The sequence below is a fragment of the Amblyomma maculatum genome, chromosome 1 (assembly GCF_055883805.1).
Source record: "Amblyomma maculatum isolate TAMU_Amacu chromosome 1, ASM5588380v1, whole genome shotgun sequence".
Taxonomy (NCBI): Eukaryota; Metazoa; Arthropoda; class Arachnida; order Ixodida; family Ixodidae; genus Amblyomma; species Amblyomma maculatum.
In genome coordinates this window covers 31,253,255-31,273,654 of record NC_139344.1, presented here as the reverse complement: position 1 = coordinate 31,273,654, position 20,400 = coordinate 31,253,255, and the positions used below count along the sequence as shown (strand labels likewise).

The window sequence follows — 20,400 nt, the reverse complement described above, 5'->3', positions numbered from 1 at the left end:
TGGACGGCAGCCATTGTGCTAATTTCAAAGCTCACGAAAACAGTCTGCCTCTTATCTTTGAGTGCATGTGCCGACTGATGATTGCAAATTTTTATTTAAGTGTTGTGAATATAGGAGAAGACAGCATATACTATGTTTGTCTTGAAAAGATAGCAGCACCTTCTTTTCTTGTCATTGACTAATGAAAATCTAAACAGGATGTGGAATATTGCAAATGCATGCTGTCCACATTTTCGCTTATCGTGATCCAAATTGCATCGTCATTTGTACTTAGGTGTATGTAATGTATATCATTCATTGCTATGCTTTAATATTCTTTAAAGACAGAAAGTGAATTGCATTCGTATATTTTCAAGACAGCAGGGTTCGAAAAGTCACAAGTGTACCCCTTGAAAGCATATCAAACAAGCTCTTTATGCTGCTACCTAACTCGATAATTTTTTCCTGGCACCTTGCAACTGAGTGCATACTGCTATCAGGGATGTCACACAGCTTTAGTACTTCTTTTTTGTTCTTTTTTTTTTAATGTTGTGTTTGAGGTACTTGCTTGAAGAAGGAAGCTAGAGTAAAAGCATAGATCGATAAAGCCGTGGCGATTTTCTTGTTAGACTCTAGAGTTGCTTATGGGATGTTTATCATTCACCAGACAGGAGTGGAAGCAGCGCAAGAAGATGCTGTAAGTTGTTTTGGGAGGTAATCTACTTTCTACGTCCATGTCTTAAGGTCTTAATGTAAAAAAAAAAAAAAAGAAGGGGATCCCCGAACGTGAGGCATTTCAGGCACTGCAGTATTGAAGTCTGGCCTGTTTCAGGATCTCTGTGGCGCTTCATTCGAGCGAGCATGTCTCTGTCAGGCTACATGCCTCCCATGTGCGACCCTGTGGATGGACACTTGCTTCTGGACGGGGGATACGTCAACAATCTTCCAGGTGAGCCCTTCCATGGGCTGTCCACCTGTCTTGCCTTGCTGGCTCTCTTTCTCTCGTGCCTTGTGCTGCCTAACTACTCCCCCTTCCCTTGCTTCCTGCCTCTGTATATCTCTTTCCTACTTGCCTGTCTTTGCATGCAGTTGCCCTGCTGCCAGCCCGCTTCCCTTTCCCATGTTCCATTCCAGTTTTGTCCTGCTGTCCCCCCTCTGTGTTCTCTTCCAGCTTTTGTTTTGAAGTTTTCCTTCTAAAGCCCGTTTGTCTCTCAGCATATTCCCCTTACGTTTGTTTTTCCTGCCTTGGAAATGTCCGCTATGAGGGTGTCATTCATGTTACCTGGTTTCAATTACACCACCGCTGGTTGTTTCTATTGCTGAGGATCTGTGTAGGGCTACATACTGGCATTGTTTACGTGCAGCTACATAGCTGTTTGGCTTTATCATGGCACCCAGGTAAGGTGCCAACAGAAAACTTGCATTATTTCATTGGGGTTCCTGCCGAAACAAGTAGTGATAGAGGTGTAGAAATATGATCGGGTATATAGGGTCTGCGCACACCCCTGTCTGTGTACTCCCACCTAATGTGTGGTGCCAAGAAGACCATGGAAAGTCACCGTCGTGGACTGGAGGCCCTGAACGTAGGGGGGAATGCACTCTTGAAGTGGGTTCCCTTTTCGGTTGATCTGTGTAAGGTTCCTTGTGGCACTACGTTCGAGCCAGCATGAGCATCGTGGGGCCCCTGCCACCACTATGTGATCCCTACGACGGCCACCTCTTAGTCGACGGCTGCTATGTGAACAATGTTCCAGGTAAAGGCACGGCACCATGGCTTGTTTGCTTCCTACTTGAGCACAGCTTACCTTCTTACCTTTCCATGCTTTTGCTTGCAGAAGCATGCTCGAGGGACAGTTTGCACCAATGGAGCTTAGCAGTGTAGTAACAAGAGGCACAGTTGCAAAACTCGTTTTTCCTTGCAGCCTAAGCTCACGGGGCTTGCTGCGAAGCAGAAAAAAAAAAGAAAAAGATGTGTTGTTTATTTTTCAGGATGAGCTTTGATGATTCAGAATTTTTCAGGATGAGCACAGTGGAGCTTTTTAAAGGCTTGGGCCGTTTTCTCTGCCTTTGGTAGTGCCATTTGCATGCTTGACTTAACACCTATGCCTTAGTAGGACACGCACACTCAAGGAGCTGGCTGGCTCTCATATGTGTCAGACTCTGCTTCTTCTTTGCCATGTGCATGATTCTTGCTTTGTTTGAGAAATAATTACTTTTGTTCGAAAGGCAAGTTTCCACAAGCTATTTCTCTTTAGGAACAAGGGATGATGCATGATACTAGAACCTGCTCTTCTTCACCCTTTGTTGTCCCTGCTGTGTTCCTTCCATAAAAGTATAAAACAGCACTGAACAAGGGTAGAGGGGGAGCCTCGGTTTGCAGACGAAGACAAGCCCACTTGTTGAAACGTTTGCTCGGCTTGGGGACTGAGGCTCCCTCTCCACTCTTGTTCAGTGCTCTCGCATACTGTGTAGCCATCTTCTTTCTCTCGTTCTTCCATATTAGTGTGGGAAGGCGGAAAGGCACTACAGTCTTTTCTATTTACCAAGTGATGAAGCATTGTACAGCTAAAGCTGAGTTTCATTCACAGGCACAGTTTAATGTAGTAAGTGGCGTACAAAGTGTGGCATTTTAAAAGAGGTGTGTCGGGTATTTGATAAATCATGTTCAGCCTTTATATATCTTTTGTGTTCCGTATGTCCCCTTTGCTAAGTGCAAACATTTATGCAGCCCAGGAGCATAGTAGGAAAAATCATTTCAACCCTTGCACATGGGTTGCTGTTGCTTAGCATTTGCAGTAGCCATGCATTCCAAGATATTTTCTTAAGATAAATAATTAGTGTGTTTACTGTCTCCTTAATAACAAAACTGCCTGAATGTTGTATGTCATTGTGCATACTACAGCCACAACAGTTAAGCACATTTGGCATGCAGCACTTGCTGTTCATTTGTCTTAGATCCACCATGTCCATGTTCTCTGGTTCAGTTTCCTATCTGTTTGCTGTTACTCTAGCTTGGATCTCTCTGCGCCATGCAGTTTTGTGCAAGATCTGTTGTTTTAGCTTTTTTATTCAACCACACGCATTACCTAAAACTTAAAGAAGTAAATTTTGTTACACGTTATAATGTTGCCATCAACCAGCTAATTTTTTGATAGTCTAGCCAATATCGACGACATAGTGTTGAATAATGCAAATGGGAAGAGTGAACGTAAGTTCAGAAGAGATAAATAATTGATGTCTTCATTCATCACCTTCGTACTTGTGGCAGGTGCAGATTGAAACGAGGGGTTTCCCCCCATACCTATTGCAAGAAACTCCACACAATTACACGACTTGAAACGCAAAGAAAAAAAGTATTTTACTCAATTTCATAACGAACGCATTTCGTTCTATCCAGCATTGGCTTTAGTGCAAGTGGTCTCATTGGATCTGTCATGTGTTTTTATCTTTCTAAAGGAAGCAAATGTTTTCAAGAAACTGTAGCTGTATATACTCCGCTAAGCACAAGATACAACCTTGTGCTTGGTGCACGATAGCCTGAATTATCATAGACTTGTCATGCACCAAATAGCCCCAAGCGAAATTTTATTGCATCAATCGGGGAAACTTGATCAGGCCCTCTAGGACCTCTCACACCAGTTCACCTGCTGGGCTGTTTCCATGGCAACCATTCTCAGGTTGCACATTCCTCTGTCCTTGTCAGAACCTCCTCCACCGATGGTCGCCACCTTCAGAGTTCTTTCCATGGCAACAACCTTCTGACCTCTCTCTCCTATATGAGTGGAAAGGGGGATTTTTCTCTCTCCACTTTGCTGCCTGCCATATGTGACCGAATGTTTACATTTAGTTCAATTTCAAGTCAGTTGATTCAGTTTATTGAAAAAATAACAATTAAAGTGATTGTCTAATTGAGGTCTTGCAGCTGATTCAGTCGATTCCAGCATATAATTCAAGGCTGTATGACTATACCAAACCTATAAGAGCTATCACTGTAAAAACCTGAGTCTGGTAGCTGAGCGAGTTGTTTTTCATTACAGCATAACACGCTATAAACAAAACATGCCTAACCATTCAAAGCTGTATTCTTGCTTTACATCAGTCATGGCTAGTAAAGTACTAGAATAATCAAGATATCTAATGGAAGTTGAAAGTAGGTATTTAAAGTGGTTTTGTACCATAAAAAGTTAGTTATTACTAATTTAAAAGACATTTGTTGACGCATTTTAGTGTAGTCGAGTAACTCTGATATGAACATGAAGGAAGTTAGTAAACGTGCTTAGCTTTTACTATGTTCCTTCATGTTCTAGATGTTAGTCCCCTTTTTTTCTAGAAAAACTGCTGTTGGATTTAGAGCACAGGAGGTGCTTTATCGCACATATTATGCAAGGTCAGCTGTTATTTGCCACTGTTCTTGCCTGGCTGGAAGAGCCCCAGAATACGTAAAGTTGCACTCGCTTTCCTTTTTTTCTTTTCTGCTCTTCATTTTAAACGATACAATGCAGTGACGTTAAGCTGTTTGGTGTTGTGTAATGCTAGTCAGCATGCCAATGCAAGAATTAGCATTGAATGGTTTGTGTTGTCCAGACATTTTGTACATTGTGTCTTCAGGAAAGTAAACAAAGGTCCCTGGGCTGCACAACTTATTGCAGGATCCAGCTGAATAGAGTCCGTACAAATTCGTATGCACTTTTTTCTTTTTATTCATATGAAGCTGGTATGATTATAATTTAGGTGCAAGGTCCTGAGTAAAAATTGTCACTGCTTCAGTTCAGTCTGCATTGTTAAGGTTGCTATTTAGAACATCATCAGGTAGTGTAATGGGCGTTCATCTTGAGGGTAGCAGATGCAAGTTTCAGTTGTGTTAACTGCACTTTAAAGCACACAGCATCTGAGGACACTGATTCTTAATAGCAAAACAGCGCGGGGGACAGGACACAAGAAAGAGACAGTCAGTACTGCGCTCATCTTATCTGCTTCTCTCCTATGTCCTGTCCCCCTTGCGCAGTTTTGTTTTAAAATTTGGTATCAGTTAGTCCCCCCATCATACACTTCCTGAATTCACTGATTCCACTCACGGGGGACGACAGCGGTGCTTCTAAATAGTTGAAGTGCTAACAAATGATGAGCCAACTTGCTATTTTAAGATTCTGTTATTGAAGGGCAACTGGACATGGTGCACTTTGAGAGTGTTTCGGTTTATTTTGTTCTTTCACTATAATTATGTGAGTGGTTTGTGGTGCATACTCCTGCCGTGCAGAGCTATTGATATATTTGTTAAAATTACTGACTGAAATATTTTATACTCGGTCGCAATAGTGATTATTTTTATTTTATTCTAAATTAAAAATTTCTTATTTTTATTGTTGTGACTGTATGAGCATTGTCACATAAGTTCTTGGCCTAAATCATACAGAAGCAGCAAAAGGAAATTTGAACTAATTGGTCAAAAGTTTAGGAGAATCCCATTAGGTGGAGTTGATTTGTTATGAAGGAGTAATTATTCAGCATCCATCTAAGGGTGGCCATACAGTAACTAATGAAAGCTCTATGGCTTTCACAGGAACTTTGTAGTTGAAGAAAAAGTCGTCCTTGTCCGGGGTTGCAACTCTGAACCCCCACCCTGTTCGAGGCAGTCGCTCTACCAACTGAGCTAGTTAGGACGGCTAATAGATCGGATGGGAGGGTGAGAGCCAGTTTATAAAGCTGAACAGTGTTGGTTTAATATTTTGGGTAAATCTTTTTGTAGATTCGTATTGAGGGTGTGCTTTGATAAATGATAATCAGTACGACACCGTGTGGTACTACTCAAGCACAGTTATTGACTACAGAAGAAAGCTGGCAGGGGTCCTAGCTGGGTTTAAATTGGGATCAGGACAAAGTTTCGTTGAAGTTTCTATGAAAGCTGTTTGCCTATCTTTTGTCGCCATATGGCTGCACTTGAGTTAACTTCAGTGAGTGATTGCTCCCTTGTTACAAAATTCAACTGATAATACCAACATTGTCTCATTCAGCTTCAACTTTCTACTGCTTGGATCCTCATAAAAGAAACAATAGAAAGTCGAGCATTTTCCTTTTAAATAAGAGATGCTGCAGTCAGTAGTGACCTCAAAGTTACTATCTTTGGGAAAAATGAATCCTAAGTTGTTTCTTTGTTTCTATGTTAAGGAACAGATGAATATCCAGTGATGCAAGGTCTGGTAAGTACAGTGTCAGACTGTCAATTGCAGAAAAGGTGCGAGAATGGATGGCAGCTATTGCTATGGATGCATTCTCCTGATGGAAAGAGGCTGCCTTTCATGTAATACCACAGCATTTAGCTTTGATAACGTCCTGCACACGGTAGATAAGCCATCGATTTTTCAGTCACCACTTTACCTTTATCTGCAGACTTTTTAGACTAGGAAAACAGGGATGGTAGCACATTTTCAAAAGTGAAAAAGAGAATGCACAATTTATGACACTTCTGAATCTGGAGCTTTTTTTTTTTTTTCCCCTATTTTAATGCAACTTCTTCACTTGATGCGAGCTTCCTATTTGTTTGCTAGTGGGATCAAATTTGTTCACGTTGTACAACTTCAAAATACTTGGGAAATTTTTAGAGTTTCCATGCGGTCCTGTTCGCGCAGAACTGCAACAAATGCTGTACTGTTTGATTTGATAACCTCAAGGCTCGAATATCTGTGCAACCTTGCGTTTTTTTACTGTGCTTTGAGTTGAAGCATCCCCATACCTGAAGGGGGTGCTTTTAGTTTCTCAGTTTTGAACAGAATGGGCAAAGCACTGTCTACTGCTGGTTGCCAAATGGACCTGCACGCTGTTAACCTGCTGTCTTTTTGTGGGCATCATTCTCAAAGCCCACCTGCATTATTTGTTGGTTTTTTTCATTAGTGCATGCACTCTTTGTATGTTGGGCCAAGAACTTATGAGGCCAGCCTAGCGTATGACAGTGTGCAAGAACTCATCAGTGATGGGTCACGCATTTTGTTTCATTCAAAGGGTGTGGTTTTTATGGGCGTCGACAGGTAACACGCTGCCCCAGAGAAAAAGTCTTGCAAGTTTTTCATGGACACTGTGGGGCTGTTTTATCATCTTTGCAGCTGACATAATGCGAGAGATGGGTGCCGAGACCATCATAGCTGTTGACGTGGGCAGCCAGGATGACACCGACCTCACCAATTATGGTGACTGCTTGAGTGGCTGGTGGCTTCTCTTCAAGCGCTGGAATCCAATTTCAAACACAGTCAAGGCAAGGTTCTATTCTTCTTTCTGTCATTTTCCAGTGTGATGCTCTTGTTAAACGAATGAGGCCCCAGAAACGAGTTGCCTCGTTTGTTCATGCCCAGTTTACCTAACGTTGCGCAGTTTTCAGAGCTACAAAGCAGCCTTATTCTTCAGATATCAGTAAGGCCGTCCAAAATTGCCAATAAATCTTTCTGATGTCCATTCATATTTCAGTGTCAGCACTCGTTTGTTATTTCTTCTGGGGAGAAGTATATGGAAGCTAACCAGAACTGTATTGCTCCTTTTTGGCAATTTTGTTCTTTGTGGCTGGCCAGCATGCTTGATAAAATTTCATGCGAAATAAACTGCAAGAGCCATTACCAAACCATGTACTCTAAATTCTAATAATAATAATAATAATTGGTTCACAGGAAGGGAAAGGCGCAGTATCTGTCACACTTATTTCTGTGGACACCTGTACCACGCCATAAGGAAAGGGAGGAAGGTGGGAGTGAAAGTGGAAAGAGAGAAAGGGATGCCATAGTGGAGGGCTCCGGAGTAATTTCGACCACCTGGGGATCTTTAACATGCGTTGACATCGCACAGCACCCGGATCCGTTGCGTTTCCATCGAAACGCAGCTGCCGCGGTTGGGATTGAAGCCGGGTGCCTTACCACTGCACCCCCGTGGTGGCGTTTTACCTTGTCTCTTCTGCTTACTGTAAATACAATGTGTATTTAAAGTTTTTTTTTGCTTATGTAAACTTTTAACATACCCCTTATGCTAACAAGGTTTTTGGTGGGCTTTCTTGTATGTCGGTCTGCCTCAGCCGAAATATCTCAGTATAAAGGCACAGTTCACACAAAATGGCATTTATGATGACAGGAAGACATATACTAATGACAACTGTGCCCCCATTTTGATGGAGAGCTTAGTGCTAGAAAATGTTTCGTCATGTTTAGGCATTGAAAAGCACAAGTATGCGAAAAAATTTTTAATGTAAACATTTTTAGCATCACAATATCTTAAAAGAAACCACGCTTCTGAATAAGCTGTGCAAAGTAAGCACATTAAACGTTAATTTTGGTGCTTAGGTCATCTGCCATAAACACGACACACAACAATGTTTCATTGTTATACAAGTTGTGTTTCCTCGCTATGATGGCTTAGCGGTCAGGGCGTCTGAGTACCGAGCCAGGCAACCCGGGTTCAATCTCGGCTGCAACGGCCATGTTTTGATGGAGGTGAAAAGCAAGATGCCCGTGTGCTGTGTGATGTCAGCGCACGTTAAAGGACCACAGGTGGTGAAAATTATCCAGATCCCTCCACTACGGCATCCCTCATAGCCAGAGTTGCTTTGAGACTTTAAACCCCACAAACCGTGCAAGCGTAATCTGCTCATAGCTCTGAAGGCACAGAAATCCTAGATTGTTATGTTCTTATGTAAAGCTTCATATTTGCTATTACTCTGTGTTATTGTCTGTGCATAAAACTGTGCTCCTTAGCCGCTGTCAAGCGGTATCCTGTGGTTTCGTTCTGCGGCTCATGTGCTGGTATTTTTGCAAGGCAGATATGAATGCATTTAGGTACCCAAAAGGTATACGGCCAGAAATAGTAAGGTAATCACTTTAGGCATAACCTACTTGGATAAGTACTCTTCTACAGTCCATATTTGCAAGAAGGCTAACAAAAGTGCATTAATGTAGCTTGCTCCTTTGTTCCCCTATCCTTCACTGCCCCCCCCCCCCCCCCCTTTTTTTTTTATAAGTGGTCATCACGCCAGGAAAAAAATTTATTTCCCTTGGATGGCTGATAGGAAAGAGCTCACTTTCATATTGATAGTGATTACGTTTTGCTGGAGAACTACCGAAAGTAGTGAAAAATAAAAATTATTTGACGTTGCTTGAGGATATTAAACACACTGAGTTGGCCTACTGCTTTTTGGGCACTTTGAGCTGCCTGAAGCAAGAGTATGTTGTAAAAATAGAACAGTTAAGAGAGAGAGTTATTTTCCAGAGCACTGTCACTGACATTTTCGTTTCCAAGAAAACAACGTTGAAAGCTGAGCTGCCTGAAAAAGCGTCTGCTGATGTAACACATAACGAAATTGCTCATTCCCTTTCCAGATCCCAAGCCTTCCGGAGATCCAGTCACGTCTGGCGTACGTCAGCTGTGTGCGTCAGCTGGAAGAGGTGAAGTCCAGCGACTACTGCACATATGTGCGGCCCCCCATTGATCGCTACAAAACACTCCAGTTTGGTTCCTTTGATGAAATCATGGAGGTGGGCTATGTTCATGGCCGCACCTTGTTCGCCGGAATGAAGGCCGGCCAGCGCACGCTGCGCTCTGTCCTCAACCTGGATAAGGCACGCTCTTTTAAGGCAAGTGAATGTCTTTGTTAGCTGACATCCCACAAACATCTTGCCTAATCTGCTTCATTGTTGTTGTTGTTTTTCTTTTCTTTTTTTTCTTTTTTCACTACGTGGCAAGAAGGCACTCGGGGTAAGCTCTGCAGGCCTTGTAACAGGAATAAATAGTCTTCACCAACCAAAACATTTTCAAGCCTCTAGACTCTTTTGGAGGCTGAGTCAAGGGTTTGGGCATTGTTTGGCACATTACTTTAAGCCTGAATTGTGAGTGTGGCACCATGCAGTATGGTGACCGATTTATTGATCCTTTAAAACGTTGTCAGGATGCCGAAGTTTTGCTATATTTGTTTGTGGGAGGTTAATAATAATAATAATAATTGGTTCACAGGAAGGGAACGATGCAGTATCTGTCACACTTGTTTCTGTGGACACCTGAACCGCGTCGTAAGGGAAGGAAGGAAGGTGGGAGTGAAAGTGGAAAGAGAGAAAGAGGAGCCATAGTGGAGGGCAACGGAGTAATTTCGACCACCTGGGAATCTTTAACATGCGCTGACATCGCACAGCACACAGACACCTCTTCATTTCGCCTCCATCAAAACACAGCCACCGCGGTCGGGATCGAACCCGGGTACTCCAGCACAGTAGTCGTGTGTCTTACCACTACACCACCGCGGCGGGGCAGGAATTGCATTTGTGGAACAGTGTAAACCTTGTATAGCTCTGAATTGGGGAAAAAACAAAGACCTTGAAGATTGGTTGTTACTTAGGAAGAATAAACAGGCATTAATATTCACTTATAGCAATATATTTTTGATAATATGCATGCATTGGTATGATTTGAGTGATGAGTGTTCATTGCAGTATTGTGACTTCGCAAGTCTTCCTGTAAGTGACCTAATTGAACTCATCTTCTAAGCAGAACGGTTGTACCTAAACCGTTAGAACAGCTTAAAAGATTGTTAAAGACCATGGACTTGTGACAAATTTCTAGTTTTCCTAAAATTGCTGACTCACTTATTGTAGTAGGCACAGGGAATCAGTTTGATTTGCATTGTTCACAGCATGCTGCATCCGCTCCTTAAGGACTGAAAAGAGGATTGGCATGAGCAAAACTGCTTTGTCTGCTCTTTAAAATGGGTGGCGCTAAGGCTTGTTTTAGACTTTAACTTTTGTTCCTGAAATCAATGCTGGAAGTGCTGTTCTGCAGATAGGATGTTTATATGGTAGTCACATGGAAGAGGTGTGCAGGTCACTTCAAGAGCACTTCAATGCCAGCAACACAAGCGCTTTTGGCAAATTGTGTTCTGTAGTGGTGGTGAGAAAGTATGTTCCAAGGATTTTCATAAAGATGAGGAAGCATGCCACTCATGTTATCTGGAAACAGATTACAGTAAAACTTCGGTGATACAAATCTGGCTCATATGAATGGCCAGGGTGCATGGTGTACAGTGTGCGAAAATTCGGGTGTTCCGAACTCCCTCCTGTGCCACTGTGGATGATATGAACACACTAACCACAGTCTTGAGCCCTATATGCACTTCCGCACATTGTTGACTCCACAATCGCCAGCCACGCTGCATGCGCCGCGAGCAGTTTACAGAGGCGTGTGGTCTGCACTTTGCCACCGCCGCAATTGCTCGTAGAACGCTACACGCTGTTAGAAGTTTGCGGCTTTGGCATCCGACTAGTCGCCAACGCCATGATAACGAGTTATGCATGCACTGGGAACAGTTAGCGGCGTCACACATGGCCCGAGCACATCGCTTACTCCGCAATTGCTAGTCGCACTGTACGCACGAGGAGCGATTTGCGGCGGCACGCGTCCCATTCATCACAGACATCACGGTCTCCTGTCATGCTCTACACGTTGTGAGAAGTTTGCGGAGGTGTGCAGTCCACACATTGCCAACGTTGCGATTGTCTGTTGCACTGTGCGTGCCACGAGTGGCGAGCTGTGGCCATGCAGCCTTCAACAGGTCTGCTTGAATGCTTTTCCCTTACTTCTGCATACTGATTTTTGTTTGTTTCAATGATACAAAGTTTCAGATGATACAAATTTTTTTCATGACCCCGTAGGATTCGTATCACCGAAGTTCTCCTGTATTGCTAAAGCATCAACTTCTTAAACAGTGTCGTAATTGGTGCGGCCACGCATTGTAGTGGGTAATGTGCTGCTTTGGAGTTCCATGGTTCCAGGGTGATGGTGCTTAAGACTGACCCACACATCCACCAAACCAAGAGAGTACTTATTGACAAAGGAAAGGTGATGAGCATAGGTAGCAGCTAGGTTAGTGCTGAGTGGAACGACTAGAGTTCAAGCTCAAAACTTAGTCGTGGGAAACTAGCGATGGTGGTGGAATGCAGCATTGCCTCTCCATCTTCTTCCTTGCAAGTGGTCATTTATATGTGTAAAGTGAGGTGATAACTTGCTATCTGTCCTGCTCTCTCTAGAATGTGCAGTCCAGTTGCTCAGAAACTCCGTAAGGAGGGCAACATTTATTCAGAAGGGGCAGTGATGTAAACTTACTGAAGGTTGTTGCTGGGTCTTGCTTTTGTAGAACATTGCAGTGGTGCACAAAAAAAAAATATGCCTGTCCCTCACTCAGTTCTCCACTCATCATTGATTTTTCCTCTTTAGCTGATGTCAGCTCTTTTGCCACCCTGAATCCACACAGGCTGTTCCTTTTCTATGTTTAGCAAATAGGAGACAACTGCCATCTATTAAAAAAAAAAAGTGTGATTCAGCTATGCAGTTTAAAATTATGACTGTTTACTTTGGGATTAAGTTAGGTACACCCCATAAACCAAACCACAAACCACGTGTAGAAAGGCATAGATATATATCCGGAGCTAAACGCTTTTTGATACTATTCACGATTTCTCTGCCAGAGGTTGACATAAATATCCCTCATAATATTCTCCTAGTGTTGCAAAAAATCGGTGCTTCAATTATGTGTGAATATGCTGAACAAATATTTGTGGTGATGTTAAACTACTAGGCTTGCTTAATTTACTCCGGTTAAGTGGCATGATTGGTGTTTTTAAGTTGTGTATATATGCGTCGGAGGTTCTGCCATCAACTCTGGAATGTGCACGCACCCCAACCAATGACCACATGTGTTGCAGGCTGGCAAGGAGGGCCGCCCTACCACCTTCACAGATCTGGCCGAAATGGTCTGTGCCATCAAGCAGCCCCAAAAGGGCAGGTCCTCAGGTATGTCTCTGACCAAATGGTGCTGATTGCACTGTTACAAAAGTTGTCCAGATTAATTGTGCAAAGCGTGTGGAGCATTTTCTGTGTGCGGGAGCATGACTGTTAGATGAGGTTGGGTTGTCAGACAAAAAAAAGGAGGCCGAAGGACTGCTTCAGAGTTAGTTTGCTTGTACCACAGTTCTATCCTTGAGCTCATACCATAATCGGGCATCCTTGCACCATTCATAAGCACTGACATGTGCACAGTTGTGAGTTCTGTAGCACATGTATTGTGAACCACCCTGTCTGCTTGTTGCTTGTGTCATGAGGAAATTTTCTCAAGCAGAAGCTGACATTTTGTGTGAAAGCAAAAGCATCGAAATGGAGCTGGCATTTGTATTTGACGAGAATTGCCTCATACCAGAGATGCAGTCATGAACTTTTAGCTCTTCGGCATGGGTGGTGATGGAAAATCGAGGGGAAAGTTTTGCAAAAAAAAAAAAAAAGAGGAGAATGCATTGTATAATGTAGTTTTCTAAAATTTTCTGTAAATGGTGGAAACTTCCACCAGCACCTAGCATTATATACATTGATACATCTGGGGCTTTTTTTTTTATCACTATGCACAAGTAGCTATAGCCTCACGCCTTTCCAAGATTTTGTATCCTTTATACTATGGGAAAAAAAAAAGGAAGAACACAAATCGCTGAACGTGGTTTATAAGTTGTGCTGCTGGATGTTTTCTTTGACGCACTTGATATTATGTTGAAAAGTCCCTTGTAGACTTGATAGCTTATATATTCAACTAGCATGTTTTTTTTTTTTTTTTTTTGTTTTTTTTTTTGGGGGGGGGGGGAAGGGAAATAATTCACCTGCTGCAGTCTTATGACCGATCTTCATCCTGCTGGCGATGCATTGTTGGCACACTGCAGCCGTGCCCTCTTATTTCTCGTGTATTTTCGCTCCCTTTTCCATCCACGTTCACTAATTCAGGGAATGCACTGCTACCTGTTTGTGTCCAAGTCCTACAGGGATGACGGGCATAAAGCCAGTGATCATATCCCCATGCAAAATGCTGTGCCATGGCATCTTCTGAAACATTCCCAAATTTTATACCTGTAGTCTTTTAGAACGTGAATGATACTAGTACAAACTTCTCCTCCTTTCCACTGCAGAAGCGGCCAGTGACACTACTCTATTGGAGGAGCCGTGCAAGTATTTGTAAAATCTTAATTATTAAAGTCCCCAGTGGGAAGGAGAAAAAAAAAGAACACGCAGTATTAACATATTTCCTTTTTAGGCGCTTTAGTTGATTGGTTTTCGTTTTAATACAGTAGACTCTCATTAAAATAAGCTTGGTTAAGGTGAATTCTCGAATAAGATGAGCAATGCGAGACCATTGTTTGGTTTCCCATTGGACTCGGTGTACAGTGTGCTAATTTCACGTGCCCTTCGGGTCAGGATGAACTTTTTCGGCGACCGTACAACAGTGGCACACATGGGGCATTCGAGCGGTACTATTGAGGTGGGGGGTGAAATATGTGACATGCTTCTGCACAAGAAAGGCGGCTTTCACAAGATGACTGCTATGCATCATTGGAGAAAAATGCGGGGAAACTGTCTTGCAGGAGCATACTTTTTTGGGGGGAACACTCTTCCAGTGTGAAAAAGGCTGGGTACTATCGCGCTGCGCTGCAGAGATCTGGCTTGGTCACCTTTTAGCATCAGATTGAGAGAAAAAAGCAAATAGCAGCCCCTGTTGGAAACGGCAAGAAAGATGAGACTATAGGGAAAAATAATATGACCAGTCGGTTATATCCATGCCAAATGCATCAAAGCCTGCTCTCGACCTTCTCCAATTTCTTTTAAGAAGTTTGTGGCTTTCTATTGAACTGGCAAAAGGGATTTTCCTTATTTTCTCTTCGGGAAATATAAAATTGCTTGATGCTGCATGGTTTAAAGAGCACAACCTGTGTACAATCTTCATAAAAACTTTGAGCACACACAGAAAAAGGAATACCATATTTTTGTAAATATTTGAGGAGACCTAGCTAGGTTGAAAATTCAAAGAGCTGTCATTTGATGGAAAAATTTTTTTGCCATGCTTTGACATTTCCATACAAAGTCTGGCATTTTTGTGAAAAATATCAGAGGGTCAGGCTCTAACTCTTGCGCTTTTGGCATGGAATGATCCCAATGCTATTTCTATTGCAATAAATGCTCATTTGCAAATATTCTCTCTCCTAAAGGCTGTTTTGTTGATCGGTTCGATGTAATGTTGTACATACCTAGCTAGCATGCTTACGTATCTTTTTTCAAGAGCAGTTCTGTTAAAACTGACTTCTGATAAGTCAAACAAGCTTTCTGGTCCCTTCGAATTCATCTTAAAGGGAGTCTACTGTATCTGCACATTAGTTGAGCAGTTCATTTTTGGCTACACCTGTTGCTTACTGTAGGCACAGATGCACAGTCAGGTGCCCTTTTTTTTTTTTGTTATTTTTTGCATGAGAATTATTCGCTTAAATTGTTTGGCTCCACACAGAGTCGTGCAGTGGATGCCTTTTAGCATGCTTTTTACACTTCTTGCTTATGGCAAACGCATGCATGTTTTGCAGTCTCCGATGAAGACGACTATGAATGTAGTGAACAAGATTTCATCACAGACACAGAAAAGGTGAGTGGCTTTTGCTATTTTCATTTGTTTTTTTTTGTTCTTACGCTAGTTAGTGCAGTGCATGAGGGTATTGAATAAAACTGGTTAAATATTTGCCCGAAATGTTTTGAATAAGGAGCATATTGATTTAGTATTGTTTGAAATTTGCCTGCTAACATTTATGTTAGCAGGCAAATAATGAAATGAAATGAAATGAAATGAAATAATGTTCTATACGAGCAGTTAGAGGAAGACGAAGGCAGAATATCATTGCATGTGTTTGTGGTCCTTGCTGTTGATTTTCTTACTTATCTACTTTTTCTTTTTTTTTTTAATATTTGATTTGTTGAACAAAAGAAGGTGTATTAATGAAATTTACGGGATGAGTTGTGGTGAATGTTCTGAGCAGCTGTAGAAGTTACTTCTGTATTAGGTTCTCTTTTACACTACAGTTTAGCTACAGGTCACAGCCGTAGACAAAGGTTTGTAGAATGATAGGCATTTGCGGAAAGCAATTTAAATGCATTCATTGCAATGCATAGAAATGTCAGGAGGCATGCATTCCTCAGCAAAGCATGGTGTTTTTTCATCTATCACAGCTGTAATTTCAGGCTTTTGGAAGGGCCACACATACTTGGGCAGCAGTTTGTGGAAATTTGTATATCATCACCTAAATAAACAAGCTGGTTCCAACCCTGAAAAGATGATGAAAATGATGGCTTTGCTTGTCTCAGGTCATCGATTGCATAAAGCAAATTTTTTAAAATCAATAAACCTCAGTCACCTATTGTTGCCTATTTTTTCTGCAAGTGTGTAGAAGGTTTGTCAGCTGAAGTTTCTGCTGAGGGATGTGGTGGCGAGTAGCGTTTGATACCAAGGGCCCAATTATGGAATGATTCTATCACAAAACCAGTCTGAAACCGACTCAGCGTTGCACTCATTGGTCGGCAGACATATTGGATCCGTTAGCCGAGCACCTATTCGTCAGCATACATATTATAAGGAGAGGGGCTAATCGATTGCTTTGACACTTGCTTTGGGATTTGTTTGGTCTTCAGTCCCTGTAGTGGTTCAGTGGCAAAAAATAAAAGTAGCTTCCGCCCACACATTTCATACGTGTAGTTTCCCCTTGTGTGTTTGTCGGTGCACTTGTATTTTGCATCTTGGCAGCTGTACAAAATTGTGACATACCTAAGAAATGTTTTTGACAAAAGGGTGTTTTTATGGGTGGTGTGGCTCATGGATACATTACGTATAGATAGCTTACATTGTTGTGGCCGCAGAGCTAAAGAAGCTTATGCTACCTCCGCATTTTTTTTTTCTTTGCATGTGGTTGCTTGTTTTCTTTTCGATTTGCTAGAATTCTGCACAGCGAAGACATATCAGCAGCCTCAATATTTGAAGTTGTGTGCCAGTTCTCAACATGGGTGATGTGTAATAATGCGCTAAGGTCCAACACACATCTGTGGTCACGTATCCCAACTGCACAGGCCTAGAATGCGGAGATGGCAGGATGTGAGAACTGCTGTCTGGCATGCCTTTTGCAGGATGAAGAACCTGAAGAGCCAACTCCGGGAGCTGGTGAAGTCACGCTATAAGCAAGCAAGTTGCCGTGGTGTGGCGTGCAGAGGCGCTCGCAGCTGTGCACATGGACTGGACTGTAGTGTAGAATTAATTTATCTTTGATACACATACGTCTGCATAGACACATATCAATTGAAGTCTTTCTCTCGCGCTTGATGGCAACCTCAAGACATGGTCATTGGTTGGAATTTTGCCAGGCTTGACCTCTGCGCTGTGCACAGAGCCTAGTCAGAAGTGGCCCAGTGTACACTGTATATATACTAGCTTGTATTTATGGGCGCCACTCCCTGGTGTTTTGTGTCCCCGTGCCTCGATTTACTTTTGTAAATATTAAGTATAGCTTCCCGTCGTACGGACGGACTAGATTATTTGTGATGTTTCAGCCGCCAATGCAATTTTGGTCAATGGCCTATAGATGTCCTAGTTTATATTTTCGTAAAAAAGAAAAACGAAGCTTTTACTGCTGCCACTACGGCCTGCAGTTGAATAAAATGCTTGCCAACTGACCCGTTTCTGTGTTCATGGAATTTGTTTCTGCTTTATTCCAGCAAATTTCGCCAGCTGTTGGCACTTGTATTTTCTGTCACACATGCTTTTCTGCTGCAAAGATTCAATTTAGCAGAACTGCCAGAAAACTTTTATATGACCAGCAGGATGTAATTGACAAATCAAATTCTTTTATTGTCCCTGATCCAGGATCATTAAAAGGCACCGCAAACAACCTGCAGAGTGTTTTTGTAAATATCCATGTATATATTTGTATATGACACACATTGCAGAGCAAGGAAGTTTCCACAAATGACCGATTACGCAATGACTGAGGATTGGTGCTGGTTTACATCAGCTTCATCCTCACAGACTACTTCACAGATGATGTCCGAATGGTTGCAGGTGATAAAATGTTGGCCAACAAAGTTTTCTACAGCAATACTGCAGCTATTTGTTTTGTTAAGTGAATACCTTGATGCCTTCTAAAAATAAAGCTGGTAGTAAGACCTACTTTTCCATGAGCACACGTACCTTACAAAATTATCCATAAGGTTCCATTCAGTACTTAGCAATATCTCAACAAAATTTCTATCTGGTACTTCATAAAATATTTGGCAAGTTTTTCCATTGTAAGCATGCTCACAAACTTTTGGCAGCTACAAACTTTATTTTCTGATTTTAATTATTTTGGAGGTTAACATACAAAGTGGACATGGCTCCTAAATTCATTTTACCAATTTTTCACCAAATTTGATAAAACCTGGTACCCTGATTCAGTTCCTTGCACTGATTTCAAATATCTAGTATTTTTCCAATTTGCCAATTATTTCTAAAGATAAATGAAAGTAATTGTTCATAATTTGCAGGAACAATGAAAAAATAACCGCACTACAAAAAATTTGCATGGACACTTTGCTAGGTACTAGAAAGCACAACAAATACAATGTGCAGAGCGCCTTTTTAATATAACAAATATTACCGAGGTTATAGGAGTTCAAAATTTTCAATTTTGCTCTAACTTGGACTTTAAACCCACATTTGAAACGGTGAACATTGAACTGCTATAACATCGCTAATATTTCTTATATCAAAAAAGTGCTCCTAACGCTATTTGTTATGCTTTCTAATACCTAGCAAAGTGTCCATGTGAATTTTTTTATAGTGCAATTATTTTTTCATTGTTCCCACAAATTATGAACAATTACCTTCATTTATCTTTTGAACTAATCTGCCAATTGGAAAACCAGTTATACATCCGAAATCAGTACAAGAAACTGAATTAAAATTTGTACCTGGTTTCATCACATTTGGTCAAATATTAGGAAAAATAGCTTTAAGAGCCATGTACCCCCCTTAACAACACAGTGTGCTGGCCGCCACAACCTATGTGCACAACCAAATTCCATACTGCGTATTCTGTTCCTTGAAATCCAGGAAGTTTTAAAGCATAAGTTTTGAAAACGACTGAACAAATTGAATTACACCATTTTGGTTTGGAGGAACACCACGTTTTCATACATATGCATGTTCACCAGACAACCGTAACTCTACTTTTTCACGAACTATCAACAAAAATTGCTCAACAATTTTTTTTTTAACACTCGGTGAAAATTCTGTTAAAGTATTGTTGGGTAAGTTGGAGTGTTTACTTCTCATTGAAAGGGTTACAAGTCAGCAAATGCTTAAGAACGAAATGAAAACTCAAGGCTCAGTAAGTTGTCTGCACACAACCAAATGCAATTAGTCGCCAAATGACGCGAGCTTGCCACTGTGCTCGGCATGTGGTCTCATTGCACCACACCCTGTCAGCCAATCAAGTGCTCAGCCATGTCATGTCGCACACCTCATCGACCTATCGGCAAAGTTCATGACAGGCTTGGTGCATTTTTTCTGATGGGGCTTACTGCTTTCGTATTAAAACTAGCAGGATGGTTGCCACTGCGTAGCATGAGATTCAGTGGCAGATTTTGTATCTCGTTTCTTGATAAATTGATGTAAATATATTGTAATTTAAGAGCGATGCATACTCGTTCTTCGACTAGCAATCCTTTGCAGTCTGCTGTTCGACGAACGCAGCGTCCGCCGCCGCTGAGCCTCTTTGCGGACGATGCGTTCCACAGCAGTCACCATTGACAAACCATGCTACATTCCTTCGTTCTCGCTGTACTCTATGCTTCTATGGTAACTACTCTTTGGACGATTCCCGTAGCAGCCACATATGTATACCCTTTGGTCGTGCATTATTCACACTTGCCTTACTGGTAATTGACCATCGCATTAGGTATTTCACCTACCTTGTGTAATGTGCATTCACGACGATTGCCCTTTGTCCCCACCGCGGCTACTTGAAATGGACGTTTTGAAGAAAAGCTCTACCCTTTCTACAAAAACACCCAACGACCTAAATTTGGACTGGCGTTACGTGACAACTGTGACATTCCCGAGATGAATGGCGGCAAGCATTGACAGACCCATTGAGGCGGCCGCCTCATAGCATGCCCGACCGAGAATACCTCCTGGCCAATGGCAATGGACGCCATGTCGATGCATGGCTTTGGATCATTGTGGGATCAAGTCAAAGGTGCACTCTTGGCATTGGAAGTTTTTAAGAAATGTCTCATCGTACAAGATTGTCGACCTGGCTAGCAAGGGCTACCTGACTCATGAGCTATGCAATAAATCTGGCAAGAATCAACAGCGAGGAGTGGAAAGGCAGTTCGTTGCACCGCAATTCCCATCCCCAAGTGAGTCCCAGGTATGGACCAATGGTGCGACTTGCGGAGGGCTTTACGGCATAGTGATTGGTTGCAGTAACATGCGAGCCAGTGGTGACAGAAAGGCAAGAGAGGCAACCTAGAGGGATCTTTGGAATGCGGAGAAGAAAGGCACCCTGTTGGACAACAAACCATCAG

General features: G+C 42.1%; 1 protein-coding gene across 4 annotated transcripts in view; it reads left to right on the top strand.

The window, feature by feature from the left end:
* Positions 1–17,676, top strand: part of sws (patatin like phospholipase domain containing sws) — a 130,589-nt gene extending 112,913 nt beyond the window's left edge. The window contains exons 28-33 of one of the 4 annotated variants that reach the window (XM_084587921.1): positions 1,617–1,733; positions 7,077–7,225; positions 9,327–9,581; positions 12,696–12,783; positions 15,378–15,436; positions 16,963–17,676. In XM_084587921.1, the coding sequence (XP_084444047.1) occupies positions 1,617–1,733; positions 7,077–7,225; positions 9,327–9,581; positions 12,696–12,783; positions 15,378–15,436; positions 16,963–17,013 (719 nt within the window). In that variant the 3' untranslated portion in view covers positions 17,014–17,676. Of the gene's footprint in view, positions 1–811; positions 929–1,616; positions 1,734–7,076; positions 7,226–9,326; positions 9,582–12,695; positions 12,784–15,377; positions 15,437–16,962 lie in introns of all 4 variants that reach the window. The other 3 variants (XM_084587919.1, XM_084587922.1, XM_084587923.1) reach the window with 3 other exon arrangements.
* Positions 17,677–20,400: the final 2,724 nt, after the last annotated feature.